The following is a 20,890-nucleotide window of genomic DNA, read 5'->3' as shown; positions in this document are numbered from 1 at the left end:
AATAAGCAGGTGGGAATGCATCACATTGATCTAGTTATATATTTATAAATTTATTTAAGTCCACGATTTATAACAGCTATTGTCGAAAGGGCCTATTTTTAATGTGCCACGGGCAAGACCTGGCAACATTATTCTTGCTCAAAATTTTTGTGAAAATACATACATAGACAAACACACTTATTATACATACATACATACATACATACACACACACATACATACATACATACATACATACATACGTACATACATACATACGTACATACATACATACATACATACATACATACATACATACACACATACACACATACACACATACATACATACATACATACATACATACATACATACATACATACATACATACATACATACATACATACATACATACCTACATACCTACATACCTACATACCTACATACCTACATACCTACATACCTACATACCTACATACCTACATACCTACATACCTACATACCTAAATACTTACAAACATACGCCCCCTGCTCCGCCCCCTGCTCCGCCCCCTTGGTCCTCCTCCTGCTCCTCCGCCATGCTCCTCCGGCTCCTCAGCTTCCAGCGTTGAAGCCGCCTGCGACTAATTCATATGGGAAGCCTGCGAGCCTTACTTAAATTTTTGAGAATCGAGGAGGAGGGCAGCTTTAATAAACACGTCATCTTATTTAAATTTGCCACATAACAAGAAAAATTGGTCTGCTATTGGTATAGAAGACAATTTACATGCGACATACATACATACATACATACATACGCACATACACACACGCTCGCACAATCACACATACATACATGCACACACACATACATACACACATACTTACATACATAATTACATGCAAATATTTCAATCAATTTGGCATATAATTCTGGCAACATAATTCTTAGTCAACAATCATGTAAAAACAACTTGATCATATCTCATCAGCCTTGCACGAGGCTTGGCCCTCTCTTGACGGATCGGCCTCTTGATCAATTTGGCATACAAAGCTGGCAACATTATTCTTGTTATATATATTTGTATATATACCAATTGTACACTTAGCAGCAGAAGTAATCATAGAATCAATCAACTTTATGTATTTGTGTTTATGAATAAGTACGAATCTTAAAAAAAAATAAGTTTTTCATAGAATAATTTAATTTTCGACACATCTATTAAAGCTGTATTTAGCATGGTAAGCCTGTTCATGAATATGGTGTCTCCTTCAAAGCGTTACACAAACGAATATGACTTGAAGCATTCTTACTTTGGCTTTTGTTTTCTATTATTAATGTTGTCATTTGTTTAATTGTAATTGAGCACGTAACATTCACAGTAATTGGGTATACAACTACTGAACATACCATCATGAGCTCCAGTTTGCAGGTTGCCCATTGAACTTGCCACTGGAATAGCCAGCAGATAAGTACGCATACGTTTTTAGTATAAGCACTGATTACGGCACGGGCAATGTAAATATTTCACATGCGGTGTTGTCTGATTTAGTGCCATTTAATAAAAGCATGTGCAAATGATCTGCTCAATTGCACAACACAGCTGATGATATGGAAACTACGAATAAATTTGAGCCTTAACCAAACACATATGTTTTACACGGCATTGAGTAGCATCTAAGTGTTCCTCTCCTATGTTACGTATCAAGAGGGAAATAACACAATTCCACAACGAAAAGAAAATAGAATCTGGTAGTAAATGAAACGTTGCGTATGGTATTGCCACTGCGATATTCAACGAGACTCTGGCGGTGAGACTCAGCATTGTTGGCCTCGTCATCATCAGCTGCTCAGCTGCTGCCAGGCGGAGAGACCTCGAGAGAGGCAGCTGGAGAGAGAGAGAGTTTGCGTAAGAGAAAAGCACCATGAATACAGAGAAAAACCGTGATGAAGGTGATTGCTCGATGGCCAGAATCTAAATTTCCGACCAATTCTGAAAAAAAAAGAGCGCCATTGCTCAATTTTGCCGGTCGTTTCTTTTTTGCTTTCCATTGATCAAGTTGGAAATGGCGTCTGCTGCATTTCGAGTGCGAGTGCACAACACATTCGTTTGGCACCGACAAACACCTAATTGGAGCAGCGCGAAAACGAGTCAGTCAATGAACACTCAAGATCTCACATTCACACATGCACAGTACAGAAAAGTATCTGAAAGTTCTATGCGTGTTTCCCTCTCGACTGCCCACTGTCAATTGTAAATTGTAAAGCGTGTAACATCTGCCATAGAGCGCACACCTGATAAGGCCATAATGAAATATACAGAGATTCTGTTCCGCAGAGCTGTTCCAATTCTGTGGGCTTCCCGCTCCGCCAATTAACACAAAGTTGATGTTATAATAGTTGTGCTGGTCTATGTTACTCTATTTGAGTCGTAATAGGCAATTCCTGCTATCTTCGTTACATTCTACTCGTTTTTCCCATTTCATGATCACAGAGTGATAAGAATAGTCTTACGTTCTGGCTTGATATTGACATAATATGATGCAGGGAAACCCTTTCAAATACAGCTTAAATAATTATCTAAAAGGTAAAGCAAGGGTTGTGAACTTTTACTTTTACCGCTCGATATTTGACACAACATCGAATTAGCAACATTTCTGTTTTGCTAATTTCAGTGCACTTTTATGTGATTTATTTTTGGCGTTCAAAAAGACCGACACATTCAAATACATATATTTATTCGTAAGAGCGAAGACGCAAATAGATTAAAGTGGAGTACTTTCTTATTAATCTCAATCTATATGCTCAGAAGCCATGCACAAGAGTCATAAGATATCTCTGCATTACGTTTGTATTTTCTTATTATTATTATTAGGATATCGCCCACTTTTAATATAATCGATTAATATACGTAATAAAGGTAGAGTCTCTCCCTTCAGTAATAAACAATTTTCATATAGGTCGGACTATAAACACCGAAGGTTATCAAGTATGCATTTCTTATGAAGGCAAAGTCAAGTGCGGAAAAAAGAAAGCTAGTATGTTTGTAATGGGAGGTATCTTCAAGTCGGGCACTTTCGACAAAAGCGCTCCTTTTTTCTTGTTGTAAGTTTGAAAGATGTTAAATCGCGATAAGAATTGGAAATGCTACTTAAGCTTTTTAATATTTGTATCATTAAATCAGAATGAAAAAACTTCTACAAAACGATAGTATTTGGGGTTTCTTCTTATTAATGTGCGATTTTTATAAGACTGCAAGGATCTTTATCTACGTCACTCTAAAAATGCCCGATTTTTTGCTTGTTTTTAAATAACTTGAAACAGTCAAAAATGATTTTTTATTATACTGTTTATAATTGTATCATGATTTTTAAATGCAGCCTAATCCGCTATGGGACATACGGGCGGCCCTTATTTTACCCAGAACCCATAAAAATGGGCAAATAGGGAAAAATTATTTGTTTAGTCTTCGACTCCATAAAATATGCATATTCTTAGTCATCATGAATAACCTAGTCGATGTAGAACGCGTCGATCTCATAAGCTATAAGAGCTAGAAACTTGAAGTACGAGTTTATTTGCGAACATCGATAACTCGCCCCATTTCCCAGCAATCGATAAGAATCGATATCGAAACCATGATTTTTTAGCGAGCTGCATTAGGTGTTGGTAGAAAGAGGTTCAGGCTATTCCCAATTTATTAATTAATTTATTGCTAGTTTTTTAATCGATATTATATTGAATTCAGCTAATTTTGTATTTAAGGGACAATTACGGAAAAATTTACCTCAAGGAAACAACAAAACAGCCTAAGTGTTAGTTAATTTCCAGGATTATTTCCAGTGCTGGAAAACATCATCGAGCCAGGAGCACCGCACACTTTAGCCGAAATGTAAATGATGATCGCAATCTATTCTTTTTCTTGATGTCTATCTGCTGCTTTGATATTCTTGATGTCTATCTGCTGTTTTAATCATTTTTTATATGTACAGATCAGCTTGCTCATCAGTCAGAGTAAACTATATAAATACTAGTCAGTACTTTGCAGTCGGGGGCAACCAGCTGGGCAATTATCTGTTGTCAGTGTAATAACAGCTGAAATACTAATTTATTAAATGAGGCAATTAATTTGTTTCATATATATTTTCCCGCTCATGAAGCAGGGAAAAATTGACAAATACAAACGATTCACGGCAAATATGAATGTCGTATATTGTCAATTGTTAATGTGCAATGTTTTATTTATAAATAATTATACGCCCTTAATGACTGTGCCTGAATGGTTACTTCAAAGCAAGTTTGTAATCGTACGTAAACAAAATATTAAACGTACTTATAAAACAATTTCGAATAATATGTGACTGACGACGAATTGCAATATATGAGGCGAGAAGTTGAGGCTTTTGGGTTTATGTCAATGACAACTTATCTAATGTACAATATTGTTATCTGCCACACAGAGCCCTTTTGCTCGTTCAAGTCAATCGCGCGTTTTGTCTATAGATAATTGGCATATCAGTTTGGCAATGACGCCTAGGAAGTTGTTACAACGCCCCCATATACTGCATATGTACATACCCACATACTATATGCACATAATGATATGCATGTTTATTGTTGAAAGGTCATCGCTGTGTGCTTCGATCAGATGTTAGGTGTTGTCAATTTAGTTAGTTTTGGTGGTGTAAATAACAACATATACGCAAAATAACAATTGCAACCAAAGAAATCACAGCTGAACGTGTTGTGTTAAACAAAACTATGTACTGCATACATATACATATGTACATAACACTATATATTATTATATATGGATATTCACTTGTGCATAAATAGTTTCTATGCATTTGCAGTATTAATAAGAACACGCGCGTCACGACTTATTTCAATACTTATATGTATATACACATATTTACGCACTTAAGAAACATTATTTGTATATTTCAACTGTGCACCGGGTTTATTTTTACGCAGCAGAGAAGAAGAAGAACCAAACTCATATAAATAACATAAGAGCGGCCATAACATTAACATAGCATCTGTTTTTAACAGTGGGTAAGAACACATTGACTCCCGAACTCAACAAATATAATTAACAGATTATTTACTGAAAACGATTCGAAGCAACATTTTATAACTAAAGCTTAAGGAGAAGACTATTAAAAACCATGACAACTTGTAAGAAATACGGCGGCTTTGTTTCAAATTCTTAACAGTGATCTAGTAGTTCCAGTCTAACATGACTAGTTAGAGAAATATCGATAACACAATTAATAACAGAAAATCAGCACAGCTGTTGCATTATAAATGCAGAATATACTTTGTTAAATATTAATTATATTGTTAATTTAATACTTTAAGCTAATTAATAGAATAGTGTGCCAAAGACATTTCAAAAGCGAAAGCTACCGATCGGCAAGCTAGTTCAAAAGAACATATTAAAAGAGCAATCAGCGAAGTATTTAATCATTTATCGATCCGTATTTTTTAACTGTTGATATATTTAAAAACGTAAGACGAATAATAATGTATACTTAGCATTTTTCTTAATCCAATCTTCGATGACACTTTTAGACTACATATATCATGCTGAAAAAACAACATAGAACCAAGGTCACATTCGCCCATGATAACTATTTAAGTACGTATCTACGAGCGTGGGTTTGAAATAAAGCAACAGGCAAAAGCAAATGAGAATCGCGGTTACCAGCGATTAGCAATAAGCGTCGTCTACCCCAAATAAAATTGAAACCCTCTTGCAGCGCTGCGCCAATTGTTATGAGGGTGTAACACTTAGTGGCATTTATGTGTACATATATGCACATACATATATACATAAGTATGTATTTCATAAGAGCGGCCATTTAAGTGCAGCTTAATGAAAGAAACGTATACAATATGCACCAGCAAACAGACAAGACGGTATTCCGTTTCCTAACAGCCCAATATATATTCTATATATATAAAAATGCATGTTCTGACTGACTGACTGATTAGTAAGAGCTAGAAAGTTTAAATTTACTGAACGATTGGGAAATCCGATCGATCTGAAAACCATTTTCATAGATCTTTGTTTAAGTGAATTTAAGCGAAATCCATTCAAGCATTTGATGGGAGATCTTTCGACTTAAAAATCAGGTGTAAGCTTCTTTCTGCCTTTTCTCTGGGTCTTTAATTAATATCATTAATATTTATATTTTTAGCCCTTTGTGTGGAAACGCGTGCTCAATTCGTATGGGCATATTTACAATTATCTACGAGCAAGGCTAAAAAAAAAAAGATAGATTAAGGTAAAATAGTCAGATAAAGTCCTGATAGTATGCTGATAAGCCCTTTGCACTATATATACACGGGCGTACGAACGGAAAGTGAGGCTAGCCGTGACATTTATCAAGTAGGAAATGCCAATGGAAAATCAATATATTGGTTGGTGAGTGGAGTAAGGAAGGGTAAGTCAATAATAGCCTTGATGCTTGACAGAATAAATGATGTATTCAACAAGAGCCTAGTTCTAGCGCCCCATGGGGAAAAAACTTACCTGACAGTTCCGATACGTCTAGACAGCTGGATCGGCTTTTGGTTCTTTGCAGCAAACGTTGCAGGGGCTGCTGTCGTTGAGGACTGCCATTGGACTGTCCATCGGAGCCGCTAACCCAGTCGGTATCGATGGCCTTGGATGCACTACGTTTAAAATGCTCCAAAAAGTGATCAATTTGCTTTTCTATGGAACTGGACGGCGAATTTTCCATTTTAGCTTTTACATTTTTACATACGCAAATTAAGGCCTGAAATTTTTGGTGCACTTTAACAAGAAATAAAATTCTATTCGATTTTTGGCACTTATCAAATGGAGGACGATACACAATTAACAAGATTGTAAGTACATAATATTTTTCTTATGCCTTGCGTTTATTTTAATCGAACTTGACACAACAAAATAATATATTTTTTTTATCTCTACACTAATATTTGCTGCGTTTTGTATCGGGTCCTTTCAGATGACTCAACCTTAACCGCTCTTCCGCATCGCTCAACCAAGACTGAGAGCACGGCGTGGGTAGCTGTTGCCACAGCCACAGATTAACTGAGCGAACGGGTGTCTCTGAGGATATACCCAGAAGTTGGCTGTGGATGAGAACGCGACCATGACGCCGCCACGACTGGGAGAGCCGGCAAAATTCTCGTTTTTATTTGTGCTTCCTCTGTTGACCTCTCAGTGACGCTGAAAGCTTTGGTTGGCACGTGTTGTTTGTGAATTAAAATCTCTGTCATGCGCACTAATGCAGCACTTACAGGTTAATACGTACATGCATACATATTTACGTAAATGTTCATATGCTTATTTTGCGATATCAGCTGTTCGTATCCCTTTAAATTAAGCACTGGGGTATGCCTACTCACCCTCTGATAATAAAAGCCGTATAGCTATTATGGATGCTTTCATTTTTAGAGCAAACCTTATTTAATAATTATTTAAGTTTAATTAGGCAATTCCATCTTGGGACCATTGCTGTTGAATATACATTTATTATTGTGACTGCCAGAAAATTATTAGCTCAAACGTATAATAAAAATAATTGTTTTATGCAAACAAAATTAATCACACATTGGCTTAAGTCGCACATGCACAATAAAATGAATTGTTCTCAGAATTCGTTACTTTTAAGTTTAAAAATAAGAACTAACGGTTTATTTGGGTTTTTTGAATTTGAAAAGTTTCAGTAGAGCTTGTGTGATATTCGATTGACAACCGAGTCGATAGATTTAATAACGAATAAGAATCTATTTCAGTAGTTCGATAAAATGAACCAATGAACGATACTAAACTGGGCCGATACAACTCTACAATCAATCCATAAACAAAAAAATTTTGTGTATAAAATTAAAATAGACGCGGAAGTAAATAAAACAATAAATGCGCAGCTCTTAACATTAGCCAATTACAAATTGTCAACTTCCTCTGGATTATGGGATATTAGGATCCTGTAAATCGAGTAAGTTGTTTGGAATGACACATTTTTAATACTTGTATGTATGTATACATGTGTGTATGTAGATGATTGAATATATATCGTGTATACATATGTATGCATGTACTTGAACATATGTGCATAAAAAATGTACTTCTGAACATAGTATATGCAAGCAAATGTACATATGTACATATAGATATGCAAGTGGAAATGATTTAGGCTCAAATCCAAATTAAAAGACTTTTTTTTAATTATTTATAAACATTTTCATCGAAAGTTTGTGTCTCATACAAATCAATCTTTTGTTGTAGTAAGAAAGAAAACCAACAACGCATTTAATCAATGTTCTCCAACGGGCTGCCGTGCAACCTGTCTTTTCCGAGCTGCCTAAGTGTCCCGAAAGATGGTAATGAGGAGCTCTTGCCATCCAATATGGGCACAAGAGAACCAGTTATTCTTAACGTATATGACATGGTAAGGAGCAACATGGATTTATGGGATTGACATATTTGCTTACCTATTTTATATTGTTCGCAGTATTGGATTAACGAGTATACCACATCGATTGGTCTTGGCGTATTCCATTCCGGCGTAGAAGCATTCGGCACGGAGTTTGCGTACGGCGGCCATCCATTTCCGTTTACTGGCGTTTTTGAAATATCTCCACGCGACCACGACGAGCTGGGTGAACAATTTCAATTCCGACAGAGTATACAAATCGGCTGTACCGACTTTACCTATGAGGAAGTTCGTCGCCTTGTCGAGGAATTGGGCAATCAATTTCGCGGAGATCGTTATCACCTTATGAACAATAATTGTAATCACTTTTCGGGCAACTTGACACAGGTATGCGTATACGTGACTCAAAACCCTCTAATGATCGTTGCGATAACAGCTTTTATTATTGGCATCTTCAATAGATACTTTGCGGCCAAGAAATACCTAGTTGGGTGAACCGTCTTGCACATTTCAGCTCCTGTGTGCCATTTTTACAAAGATGCCTACCAAAGTGAGTTGGCTGAAAGAGATATATGCAATATAAATATGCGATATTCGTCTATTTTAGAGAGTGGCTAACACCGAATGCCTTGCAGCAAAGTATAACTACAATCCAAGAGCGCGAAGACTCGGACAATAGTCCCCTTTGAGACATTACCTGATCTTAAAATATTCGTAACTTGCAAAGTCCCAAGCGAGCGCAACTCATCCCTGCTGTCTTAAGACCAACAATATTGTTAAGTTAAATTGAGGAAAGCCGGGTTATCTATCGACACTCATTTCATTAAAGCCAAGATAAAAATTTCCAATAGATTGCAAAAGTAATAATGTTAATAGGTTTATATTAGGCTACATTAAAAGCGAATAAATTATTGGCTATTGTAACTTGTAATTTGACTATTGAGAATTAAGATATTATTAAGTGGCCGATAGGTATAAGTGAGTAGAAGGCAGCAGCAGCAGCAAACAGTACACTTTCTGCGACATCATTTATAGAATTTTGAATTTAATATTAAACATCGAGAAAAACCATTTCTAAGAAAATGCTAAAATGTATTAACAAACAAGCATATTATATGTAGTTATTGATATCAAAGTTGTCATCAATAGTTAATTTATAAACATTTTTTTTTTAAATTCATTTTTACAATGTCGAAAGCCGCATGTCTATCAAAACACCAAAACGATCTGTTATCAATAAATATGTACTTGACATTCTGATATTTACACACACATTAATACTATTATTATATTAAAAGATTTTTAAAGAAAATATATTTTAATTCAATAATAACACAATACGTAGTTATTCATAGTCGTACGCTTAAGTGAAAATACAAAAAATTACAGAATAAGTTCATACATGCATACACATGTATATTTTCAGACAAATAGTGCCAAACAAATGCTGCGAATTATGAAATTTTACTGCTAATGTTGCTACTTTGCGGCCAAACGTCCAGAATATGATTTGACAAATAACTGGTATAGTGCAACATAAACAGGATAACATATAAATACATATAAATAATTATGATAAATACATTGTGACAACTATTTACAAAATGGTCGCTACAAAATCTGCACAGTTAATTGTCGTTTCTTAAATTTAACTCAAACTAGGCTGGAAACATTATTGTATAAGCCAACAGATGCGATTTCATCCACGTCAATATCGACGTCACCGTTTAAGACATTATGCGGCAGCTGATTTCGGAACATCATGGAATGCGATCTAATAGAGCTGACATTTTGAACCAGATTTCCTTGCAGATATTGAAGCTGATTGTTGTCAACCACATTGGGAGCTTGGAGAGTACATTGGTATTCTTTATGCAATGGCTCATGATCATGTGATTGAATACGGAGAGTTAGAGATGAGCTAGGTGCGTCAAACTCTTGCTGTCCCGTATAGCCCCCAGCGAACATAGCATTTCCTATATCTCCGGCGTACGTTTGTTGTGTTCTTTGCATATTTTGTGACCGATGCGGAAGATCGTGAAAATATGCATCTTTGGGTATTTGCCTTTCAGCTACGCCAAACTGACGGGGTTTCCTCATGTGCGCTGTGTACAGAGAGGAGGGATTTTGCAATGGAAGCTGAGGAGCGCCTCCATGGGTGGAAATACTGTATAAGCTGTTATTCAAATGCGGGGTCATTATATTTGAATGCTGCGAATCTGTGCTTAAGGTCACATCATTGTCGAACTGAACAGTCGAATCTATTTTATCCTGCAGCTGTGCTACCATGTCTTTGACTTGGCCTGTATTTGATTTCTTTAGGTACTTTATCTCACTGTTCTTAATTTCAACCTTTCCAACAGCATCATTGGAGCTTTGCCTTATAGGTAGCCCGCTTGGGTGATCTGCAATGTCTCCTTCAGCAAAACTGATGGGATTCGAATTAAATGGAGTTGGGTTGGCTAAGTAGTTATCCTCTAAGCATAGTGGTTGTCGTTTCATTAAATTGGATATCGATTTTGAGCAACCTATTCGGGACTGTCGCGCATGAAACACAGCATCTGTGCTACAAGACGGTGACGGAGTTTCGTGGGCTTGCTCCTTATAAAGTAACTTGTCTCCACATATTCTGTCCGCATTCTGGTTGAAAGCCACATCGTCCTTTCTATTATCCGTGAAAACGCCATCCTTGCGAAGTGCCTTAATAACCGTATTCAACATGTTTTCACCTCTACCAATGCAATGATAGTACTTTTGGCCGCCTGGAGGCGTGGTTTCAAACTCCCAACTGTTCGAGTTCTGAGAGGGATTCGAGGTTTCACTAGAGTTGGGATACCGTCGCTGCACATTCGTATATTCATCATAGCTCGGACTGTTGCCATTCTCTTTATTTTCTAGCAGGAGACACGGATTCTCTGGGCTATACATGGATGGATTGCTTTGTTCCGGTGAAAGAGAGCAGAGCTGCCGTTTACTATCTTGTTCATTATCTCTCTCCATGATAAGAGTTGTTTTCTCCAACAAATCTCCAAGTCGCTCTGATACCTTAAGGAAATCCTGTTTTAATTCATCCAGTTTCGATTGCTTAAGTTCCTCCTGAGCTGCCGAAACGGCTGAGGCCATGACATCATTGCAATTTTCCGGTATTCCAGTACTTGAGTTGGAACGAGAATCGCTCTCAACTGGCACATCGTTCGAATGGGGATGGTAGACAACATCAACAACAGTTTGATTTTCCTTTTCTAAAATGTCCACACTCTTAGAATTGGACATTTTGCCGTTTTCAAAATTGCTTTCAAGCAAATCCAAGCTTCGGCATCGAGACAATGTCCGTTCGACTCTTTGACTTTTGGCTGGATTGTCAAATGTGGAGCGAAATGGTTCCCCACGCCGGAGATATTCGTTCAGGTATTGCCTCTTGCTCTCACAACGAATCCGATCCTCGATCATCGTTCGGGTCAGCTGCTCGATTTGGTCATTTGTTTTTATCGCCAGCGCTTGGACCTTGTGGCCCAGTCGTTCCTTTGTTTTGTGCACATACTTCTTTAGACTTTTCCGATTACAGTTCAATTTATTTTCTATATGCCGGAAGAATGGGCCGCAATAGCATGTGTTACCAACACTCACTGGACCCTTGTGTATGTGACCGGCGAGATCAAGAAAATATTGCTCGCCTTGCTTTAGCGGTTCTTTGGGTAGGGTCTCCAGTTTGGGCGATGGAAAGGAACGAGGATCGGGAAAGTAGTGGCAGCCATAGGGAGACCAATTGATCGCATTATCTGCACTATCTTTATCTTTATCCTGAGCTGGCACCGATTTCTCATGTTCCTTTGGCTTTTCCTTACGGTTACGTATACGCTTTGGAGTGCTCAGTATTTCATTGATTTCGCGGTAATTCTTTCTGATCGCAATGCTTTGCGGCGTGTCGCCTTGTGCGTTCTTCACATTCAAACGTGCATCTGCCTCCAGCAAAATGCGCGTCAGCTTCCGGCGGCCCATGGCGCAAGTGATGTGCAACGCAGTGTCCCCATTCAGGTTAGTCTTGTTGGGGTCACACAATGCCGAAAGAAGGATACGCGTAACGCCTGCATGGCCATAACGGCATGCAGTATGTAGCGCAGTATCGCCGTACTGAAATAAACGTGGAATGCCGATTATTAGTTATGGTATGAAGAATATGGAATATGTAAATACATCTTACCTTGTTCTGAACATCGGGATCCGCCCCGGCCATCAACAATTCCCTAGAACTTTGATTGTGGCCATTTTGCGCTGCCAAATGAAGCGCCGAGAGACCCTCGTTATTAATAATGTTCAGCGTGCTATTGTGCAGAGCCTCGATCGTGTTTGCCACCCTCGCCTTCAGTCTGCTCTTCTCCTTCTGATGCGGCTTTGTGGGTGGGGGAGCACAGAGTAACTTTACGCAGCGACTAAGCCCACGGCTGGCTGCTTCATGCAAGGCTGTGTTGCCCTGGCTAGACTCTCTGGCCAGGCGATCAGCACTGCTGGACAGCAATATTTGGACACGCTTGTCGTCTCCTGCCGCAACGGCTTCGTGCAATGCCGTCCAGTTTCTGGAGTCATGCTGAAATGAATGAATATTAGGAAATATGCTATGCACCGATACGATTTCTTTTTGGACAAACCCCGGAAATGGCATTCGGCAGGGCTTCCTGTTTCAGATTGTGATCCATACTGCATTGTCTAAAAGCAAATTCGGAAATAAAGTTTGTTTCAATTGTTTAATCGACTAAAAAACAAGTCAACAATACACTTAACCATGTGTGTGTGTGTGTGTGTAAGTACAATGCCCATAAAAATACGTTGCAGTTTTGGTGTACTTGAATACACACATGCATGCATACATACATACCAACACACATATCATTACACGCATTAACATTTTTAGACACTTTTAGGATTTTTTACCATTTCTTTTTCTTATTTTGCAATGTTTATGGTTGAATTAAATTCTTTTTGTTAATTTAAGGCACGTTTCACAAATACAACAATATTTTGCCAATCGAAGTCAACCGCTTTGCAGCGAATTTAAGCACTGCCCAGACTTACAACTTAAGCTGCTGTTAATACCGTTATACGTTAGATTTCTCGTTTTTTAGCATGTTTCACCTTATGATTTATTAAAAATAATCAACAACTTGCGTTATATTTTGCTTACATTTTGTAAACGCCCAGAGATAATTTGGCTTTAAGCCAGGCCTAAAGGAAAATAGAAGAGAAAATTGAGGCGAATTGCAAAATTGGCAACAGGTTTGTTCATGGTTGTCACCTACTCGCATATCGAAGACTTATCGCCAGTCTACGTGATATCGAAAGTATCGATCATGTCGTTCTTGATATGTATAAAAATTTTGTTAAAAGCACTTTAAGCTCTTTGGCCGGTTCTCAATTTTTTTTTAAGTAAAATTGCTTTGATCACATTTTTTTTGCTGCACAACTGGGAGACGCGTAACGGACTCTTTTTCAAGAACAACTGAGTGACCACTGTTAATAACATTATGTAAATGTTAAAGTAATTTGGGTGCCCATAACTGTGTGTATCGCAGTGTTGGGTAATTTCCATTAATTTTTGTCATCTCATCACAAAATAATTTTCAATTCCCGTGTCGGCAAACTAAAGGAAAGATATAATAAATACAATGGCTTTAGCAGAAATTTGTAAAATTTCCAATGCTTCATATATGAAGCCAGCTGCCTGGACTTCAACGGAAGTGGAGAACGAGCTAAACGCATTCACCAGTAATATTGCAAATCCATATACATTGGCGGCGCCTCCGTTTGAGAATGTAAGCGGAATTTTATAATATATATCCATATTAATATAAATAAGTAAACGTTTTAATATTCTTCCGCAGCCCCTTGAAAATTTGAACAAAATCCAAGCAAACGCTAGTAACAGTGGCGTTAAGATAAACTTTGATCACGGCACCACAACTCTGGGTTTCAAGTACCAAGGCGGCGTCATATTAGCCGTGGATTCGCGTGCAACCGGAGGTCAATACATTGGCTCGCAGTCAATGAAGAAAATTGTCGAAATCAACCAGTTCTTGCTTGGAACATTGGCCGGCGGTGCTGCTGACTGTGTCTATTGGGACCGCGTGCTGGCAAAGGAATGTCGCCTACACGAGTTGCGAAACAAGGAGCGCATCTCGGTGGCTGCGGCCAGCAAGATCATGGCAAATATCGCTCACGAGTACAAGGGCATGGGCCTAAGCATGGGCATGATGTTAGCCGGTTATGACAAGCGCGGTCCAGGACTGTACTACGTGGACTCGGAAGGATCACGCACTCCCGGCAACGTGTTTTCGGTTGGCAGCGGTTCAATTTATGCTTTCGGAGTCCTCGACTCAGGCTACCACTGGGACTTGAAGGACACTGAAGCACAGGAGCTGGGTCGCCGCGCCATTTACCATGCCACATTCCGTGATGCTTATTCGGGCGGAATTGTTCGCGTGTACCACATGACTCCAAATGGCTGGATCAAAATTTCAGAAACAGACTGCATGGAGCTGCACTACAAATACAAGGAGCAGAACAAAGCAAAATAATACCTTATATTAACAATTGCACAGCAACAAATTATGAAGATACAAAAACATTAAAAATGCTAAATGAATAAAAATGTGTGTTTGGTTTGGCTTAATAGTTTATTTGTTCTTAATTTTTGCCAAGCTGGGACAGATCTTCCTTCGGTTGATCGGCCTTCCTCTGACTTTTGATACTCTCCAAAGTTTCCTTGTGTCGCTCTTCTGCGCGCTTTTGCTTGAAGGTGCGCTTGGCATTGGTTTTGGCCCTCCTAGCGGGCTTGCGGTGCAGCTGCGCCAGCTCATGTCCAATATCCAGATCGGGCGGTAAATGCAGCAGACGAATCATACGATTGCGTATCATGAAGTGATCGAACGCATGGTACTGACCATTACGATCTATAAAAACCGCGTCTGTCAGCTCGCATGTCATATGGCCATCAGCGATACTTATAATCCCTGCCACGGATGTCTCATTTCGTAGATCTATGAGCACGGCACGTCCTTGCAGTATTACGGGCAAACAGTTTAATGTGTTTGAAATCAAATACTTTTCACGTGCGCTAAAATTGTGCATTATATCTATTGTCTGTATAGAACACCATAATACCTCCAACAATAGGGTTTTTAATATGCCTATATGCTTTTTTTTTGAAATGCAGAACTAACTAAACAAACTTGTATGAAGAGGGACCAATAAATGCCATTATTTGAAGATGTATTTTTTAGTTTACGAGCTGGTATTTAATACCAACAGCGCGGTATTTTTCGCCAATAGCTGGAAGGCCATATAACTGCATATCATACGTTTGTAAACTTGAAATAAGTTGGCGTTTAGATATATGTACATAGACATGTTTAGATAGCTTTTTTTTTTTCGTAGGTACAAATGCCACTAAGAGCTAGGTTTGACATTTTAGTCAAATTGTATGCCTTAAAATTAGGTTTAGATTGCCGTGCCGCGCTCCAGATTTTGCTTAATTTCAGCCGTGTGCTCGCCGTAGAAACGATCCAATTTCTTGTTGAATTTGGAGTTGCGTTCGTTTATGAAGTCGACATCGGCGTCATCGTTATAGATTCGTCGTCTGGAATACTTCTTTCTGCGATCAATTTGCTGCTCCAAATCCTTAACCATATTGTTAATAGCACTAGGCGTGTCCTTGGTAAGCAAATGAAGCGTCGTGTTTGGGCCGCCGTAAAAGGCCTCACCCAGTTCAGCTTTCTGTTTTTCATACTTGGCCATGTCGCGAACTGGCATATTCTTGACCAGGCGATTATATTGCCTGGCTGTTTGCGCCTCGTATGTGGAGAAGCCCAAATCGGGATTATCTTTGCGTTTCTTCTTTTTCTCTATTCGTTCCGCATCGATGGCGGACACCTTGAGCAGCTGCAGGCGCTCATAATCTTTGCCAGCAGCCTCTGCATCTGCGCGTGCCTTGTCATCTGCTAGCAACCATTCTGCTTGTCGCTTACGAGCCTCCCAGTTGCTGGGCAAGTTTTTGCGAGCGTCTTCTGCGACGACTTCTTGGTGGTTTTGTGTGCGCGCCTCCTGGCGTTGTTTGTGCAGCTCGAGCAAACGTGCCTTGCGTTCGGCCAACTTATCCGAAGCGGATTTACTCGTTTCCATTGTTTAGTTACGAGTATTTTGTATGTATTTATTATTTTCTTTTGTTTTGTAAATTGTGTCTTGTTCTTCCGTTCGTAAAATTAAAGTGTAAGTGAGACAGGTTGGCAGCACTGTACTTAACAGCTGTAATTTTTAATAGTAGCATTACTTTTGCTAAAAATACTAAATCTTCACAATGCCGATTTTAGTAATTTTGGTATTATTATTATATTGCATGTTTGGTATTTTAGCGTCGCACTGCCTAACACGTGCAGTGCTTTTGTTTATAATTACCGCTTCAGCGCTTTATTTTAAAATATTAAGTTATATAGTAAAGCTGCGATATGAAATTTTCTTACAAAGTGAATATATATGCGATGAGCAATACAACACTTGATCGGCATAACAAATTATTTGATTTATTTGCAGTTTTCGAATTTGTTGGGCACAATTTATCGCAATGGAAACTTGGTCTTCACACCAGATGGCAATTCGGTTATTAGTCCAGTGGGTAACCGGATAACCGTATACGATCTCAAGAAGTATGTTACACAACCTCCCACATTTCTTTTCCCAGTCTAAAACGTATCTCTCTTGTTTCATTGTTAGCAACAAGTCGCGCACGCTGGCCCTGGAGTCCCGGTACAATTACACAAACATAGCCCTCTCGCCGGATGGCAGCTTGCTGATCGCTGTCAATGAGCAGGGCGATGCGCATTTAATCAGTATGGTCTCATGTACGGTTATACATCGGCATAAATTCCAAACGGGAGTGCAGTGCATCAACTTTAGTCCTGACGGTGCTTATTTTGCCGTTGCAAGAGAGAATCTAGTGCTAATTTTTTGTGCTCCTGGTGAAATTACTGGCGAGTACAATCCATTTGTGCTTAAACGCAGTTTCCTTGGTGGCTACGATGACGTCACGTGGATGGATTGGTCCTCAGACTCTAAGCTACTGGCCATAGGCTCCCGTGATAGCTCCACTAAAATATGCGCTGTCAATTACATGCAAAACTTTCGCACTTACAACCTCAGCGGCCACACGGATGCCATAGTCTCATGCTTTTTCGAATTAAATAGCTTGCACTTGAACACTCTGAGCCGGAATGGACAACTCTGCCTGTGGGAATGTAGCATGGAGCCATCGGATTTGATTGAAGCTGATAAACCAGAAGCGGCACCGCCAGCACGAAAGCGTAAGGTGCCTAATGCGTTTAAAGGATCCGACAGCGAGTCCGAGGATGATATTGAAAACAATGTAGAAAAGCAAACAGTAAAGCAGGACTTGGAAGCTGATCAAAACGAAGTGAAAGATGGAATCGTTGGAAAAACACATCCGTTCTTCTACAAAAAGCTAGGACGGCACTACTTGGCCAACGAGCCACGCAAGGAGAAGCGCGATGCCATGTTAACCGCGGCCAACTATAATCGACGAACTAAGGTTTTGGTTGTAGCCTTTAGCACAGGCGCCTTCTATTTGTACGAGCTGCCCGACGTAAATATGATACACTCGCTGAGCATATCCGAATATCCCATTTCGGCGGCCGTCTTTAACTGCACAGGCGATTGGGTTGCGCTGGCGTCGCGCGAAATAGGACAGCTTCTGGTGTGGGAATGGCAGAGCGAGCAATACATTATGAAGCAGCAGGGCCATAGCAGTGAAATGTCCTGCATCGCCTACTCTCCAGACGGCCAGTATATCGCCACTGGCGGCGAGGACTCCAAAGTGAAGCTGTGGAACACACAGAGCAGCTTCTGCTTTGTGACGTTCAGTGAGCACACGAGTGGCGTAACCGCTGTACAGTTCAGCCGCAATAAAAAGTTCCTGGTTAGCAGTTCTCTGGACGGCACAGTGCGTGCTTTTGACATAATAAGGTCTGATTTGTCCTTACTAAATGCATATAAATTCCATCTTACACATTGTTCCCTTCTGTATGCAGGTATCGTAACTTTAGAACATTTACGTCGCCGACTCCCGCACAGTTCGCATGCGTGGCAGTGGACTACTCTGGAGAGTTGGTCGTTGCAGGAGGCCAAGATGTGTTCGAGATATATTTGTGGTCCATCAAGACGGGAAAACTGCTGGAAGTTATCAGTGGTCATGAGGGGCCTGTGGCTTCCATTGCCTTTTCGCCAGTCGCAACGTCTTCGACGCTCATTTCTGGCTCTTGGGACAAAACGGTCAAGATTTGGAATTGCCTGGAGAGCAACAGCGAGCACGAGACAATCGATGCGCTTTCCGACGTGACCTGCGTTGCCTTCAGTCCGAGTGGTGAAGAGGTAAATGCAAATGAAACCTTTATTTTCAATAATATGTGTTATTAAAATATGATTTCTTTGAATCCTTACCCAGGTGGCAGTCGCTACACTTGTTGGCAACATAATAATCTTCGATGTGAAATCTGCAACCCAAGTGAGCACAATTGAGGGACGCAATGATCTAAGCAGCGGCCGATTGGAAACTGATATTGTAACTGCCAAAAAAAATGCAGAGTCGAAGTAAGTAAAATTGGCGTGCTATGGTATTTACCCCCTACAACCATTTTGATCAATCTTTTCTCCATCTGTTAACGTATGCCTTTTTTTTTTTTAGCTACTTCTCAACAATAGAGTATTCGGCGGATGGGGAATGTATTCTGGCTGCGGGTAAATCCGCCAATATTTGTATATATCATGTGCGTGAGGCTATGTTGCTCAAGAAGTTCGAAATAACTCAGAACCACAGCTTAGACGGTTTAAATGTGAGTGAAATATGCCATGGTTACCTTTGGTAAGCTCACTTACTTTTAATTTGCAGGAGTTCATCAGCCGGAAGCATCTCAGCGAGTTTGGCAACATGGCGTTGGTTGAACAGCGCGAGGAACTAGAGGGAGGCAAAGTGGCGATTCGTTTGCCTGGAGTCCGGAAAGGTGATATGTCCGCACGACGTTTTCAGCCAGAAGTGAGGGTTTTCTCTGTCCGCTTCTCCCCCACGGGGCAAGCGTTTGCCGCCGCAGGCACCGAAGGACTTTGCATATATGCACTAGACAAGGGTGAGCAGCTCGTCAGACATATACTATACAATCCGATTTCCTTAAATTATTTATTATATTTCTCAGGTGTGGTTTTCGATCCGTTTAATTTGACGTTGGAAGTGACACCTAAAGCGACACACGAGGCGCTAAAGAACAAGGAGTTCACAAAGGCGCTCGTTATGTCCTTGAAACTGAATGAGCCCAATTTGGTGACCTTAGTGCTAGAGCGCGTGCCGCATAGGGACAGTAAGTACTCGTAAATTACATGAATACTGGAATGTTAAAAGTTCCTTATGCAGTTCAACCTTGCAAGCAGAGTCAGCCTAAAAGCCGTCGTTGGCTTTTTTGTAATTTCTCTAATCGATAGGCATTTTGCCGTTTTTCGCATGTCTTAAAATAGATGGGAGTTGGATTTACCCTTACATTCAAGGCGCTTATTACCCAACTCCGTTTGGATCGAATGTGCAAATTTTTGTTTTGCTGTTAATAAACAGTTTCAAGGTTCATTTTGCTTTCGCATGGCCGGTTAGGGTTTGACAGGGGGAACAATTCGTAGGTACATTGTTAATAAGCCCCTCTCGGGCACTTACTGGTCCCACAAACCAAATTGAAACATGCATACAAAAAAGATGTAAATTGATTGTTATTGGATTGCTGCACGTGTCTGCATATATTGAAAAATGCAAATGTATTTTTTTCTTTCCAGTTGAGCTTATTTGCGCGGATCTATCCCCCGACTACGCCCAGCGTTTACTGCAACAGCTCGCGCGCCTTTTGCAGTCCTCGCCCCACATTGAGTTCTATTTGCAGTGGTCCTGTTGCTTGCTGACTACCCATGGCTATCGCGACGGCGTCTTTCAGCATACAGCTTTGCTAGCGCTACACGAGAGTATTTCCCGAAAATATGAAATGCTTAACAAAATGTAAGTTCTGCTTCTTAAAATGGGTACTCATTAATGGGAATCTAAACTTATAACGAATTTTCAGATGCGACTACAACAAATACACGATTCGGGTGCTCCTGGAGAGGTCGGAGAATCTGAAAGCCCGCGAAGATCACGCCGAAGCAACCAATGACGACAGTGATAATGAAATGTTGTTGATAAGGCGTCCTGGGGATAAAGATTTGGAATGCCAGTTTAGCGAAGGGAGCGAAGAAGATAGCGACGGGCCGGATTCGGAGGACAACGACGATTCGTAATGTACAGTTCATAGTGTTGTTGTTATATAGACCCTACGGATACACATATTATTAAATATATATTATTAAATGTAATTTTTATTTTGAACTATTGTGTTTATTATTATCAGCCTGTAAAGCTCAGTTAATGGAT

General features: G+C 39.7%; 7 protein-coding genes and 1 long non-coding RNA gene across 17 annotated transcripts in view; 4 read left to right on the top strand and 4 right to left on the bottom strand.

Annotated features, from left to right (window-relative positions):
• The window catches only part of LOC6625567 (guanine nucleotide exchange factor DBS), a 41,209-nt gene extending 34,501 nt beyond the window's left edge, over positions 1-6,708 (bottom strand). For 4 of the 8 annotated variants that reach the window (XM_070210383.1, XM_070210385.1, XM_015173810.3 and 1 more), the window contains exon 1: positions 6,498-6,708. In XM_070210383.1, coding sequence (XP_070066484.1) covers positions 6,498-6,708 — 211 coding nt within the window. Of the gene's footprint in view, positions 1-1,369; positions 1,517-4,537; positions 4,757-4,781; positions 4,843-4,879; positions 4,979-6,497 lie in introns of those variants that run through there. The other 4 variants (XM_070210389.1, XM_070210387.1, XM_070210388.1 and 1 more) reach the window with 4 other exon arrangements.
• On the top strand, positions 6,221-7,388 carry LOC116650855 (uncharacterized). Its single transcript, XR_004303876.2, has 3 exons — positions 6,221-6,408; positions 6,469-6,835; positions 6,958-7,388. It is a non-coding gene; the product is annotated as an uncharacterized lncRNA (long non-coding RNA).
• Positions 7,389-7,775: 387 nt separating this feature from the next.
• LOC6625568 (deubiquitinase DESI2) lies at positions 7,776-9,657 on the top strand. Its single transcript, XM_002050011.4, has 5 exons — positions 7,776-7,953; positions 8,244-8,406; positions 8,470-8,778; positions 8,853-8,941; positions 8,999-9,657. The coding sequence occupies exons 2-5, from the start codon at positions 8,275-8,277 to the stop codon at positions 9,078-9,080; spliced, it is 612 nt and encodes a 203-aa protein (XP_002050047.2). The 5' UTR covers positions 7,776-7,953; positions 8,244-8,274; the 3' UTR covers positions 9,081-9,657.
• Positions 9,240-13,679, bottom strand: dgo (ankyrin repeat domain containing protein 6 diego). 3 transcript variants are annotated; one of them, XM_015173804.3, is made up of 4 exons: positions 13,571-13,679; positions 13,038-13,095; positions 12,593-12,976; positions 9,240-12,522 (listed from the first exon to the last, which is right to left on the bottom strand). In XM_015173804.3, the coding sequence occupies exons 2-4, from the start codon at positions 13,083-13,085 to the stop codon at positions 10,045-10,047; spliced, it is 2,910 nt and encodes a 969-aa protein (XP_015029290.1). In that variant the 5' UTR covers positions 13,086-13,095; positions 13,571-13,679; the 3' UTR covers positions 9,240-10,044. The 3 variants fall into 3 exon arrangements, with proteins under 3 accessions (XP_015029290.1, XP_032292640.1, XP_015029291.1); XM_032436749.2 differs by having other exon boundaries at positions 13,462-13,650; XM_015173805.3 differs by lacking the exon at positions 13,571-13,679 and adding an exon at positions 13,321-13,433.
• Positions 13,680-13,959: 280 nt separating this feature from the next.
• Positions 13,960-15,055, top strand: Prosbeta5 (Proteasome beta5 subunit). Its single transcript, XM_002050013.4, has 2 exons — positions 13,960-14,198; positions 14,268-15,055. The coding sequence occupies exons 1-2, from the start codon at positions 14,052-14,054 to the stop codon at positions 14,958-14,960; spliced, it is 840 nt and encodes a 279-aa protein (XP_002050049.1). The 5' UTR covers positions 13,960-14,051; the 3' UTR covers positions 14,961-15,055.
• Positions 15,041-15,630, bottom strand: Lsm10 (U7 small nuclear RNA associated Lsm10). Its single transcript, XM_002050014.4, has one exon. It carries the CDS (start codon positions 15,511-15,513, stop codon positions 15,070-15,072), a length of 444 nt encoding a protein of 147 aa, XP_002050050.1. The 5' UTR covers positions 15,514-15,630; the 3' UTR covers positions 15,041-15,069.
• A 145-nt stretch (positions 15,631-15,775) lies between these two features.
• LOC6626410 (pre-mRNA-splicing factor Syf2) lies at positions 15,776-16,659 on the bottom strand. The gene has a single exon (XM_002050015.4). The coding sequence runs from the start codon at positions 16,561-16,563 to the stop codon at positions 15,883-15,885; it is 681 nt and encodes a 226-aa protein (XP_002050051.1). The 5' UTR covers positions 16,564-16,659; the 3' UTR covers positions 15,776-15,882.
• Positions 16,660-16,774: 115 nt separating this feature from the next.
• LOC6626411 (periodic tryptophan protein 2 homolog) lies at positions 16,775-20,845 on the top strand. The gene is made up of 10 exons (XM_002050016.4): positions 16,775-16,904; positions 16,972-17,084; positions 17,152-18,417; positions 18,483-18,822; positions 18,896-19,041; positions 19,136-19,283; positions 19,340-19,574; positions 19,641-19,802; positions 20,263-20,479; positions 20,544-20,845. The coding sequence occupies exons 1-10, from the start codon at positions 16,887-16,889 to the stop codon at positions 20,755-20,757; spliced, it is 2,859 nt and encodes a 952-aa protein (XP_002050052.1). The 5' UTR covers positions 16,775-16,886; the 3' UTR covers positions 20,758-20,845.
• Positions 20,846-20,890: the final 45 nt, after the last annotated feature.

This window comes from Drosophila virilis, chromosome 5, assembly GCF_030788295.1.
Source record: "Drosophila virilis strain 15010-1051.87 chromosome 5, Dvir_AGI_RSII-ME, whole genome shotgun sequence".
Classification (NCBI taxonomy): Eukaryota; Metazoa; Arthropoda; class Insecta; order Diptera; family Drosophilidae; genus Drosophila; species Drosophila virilis.
This window is presented reverse-complemented; position numbering and strand designations above follow the sequence as displayed.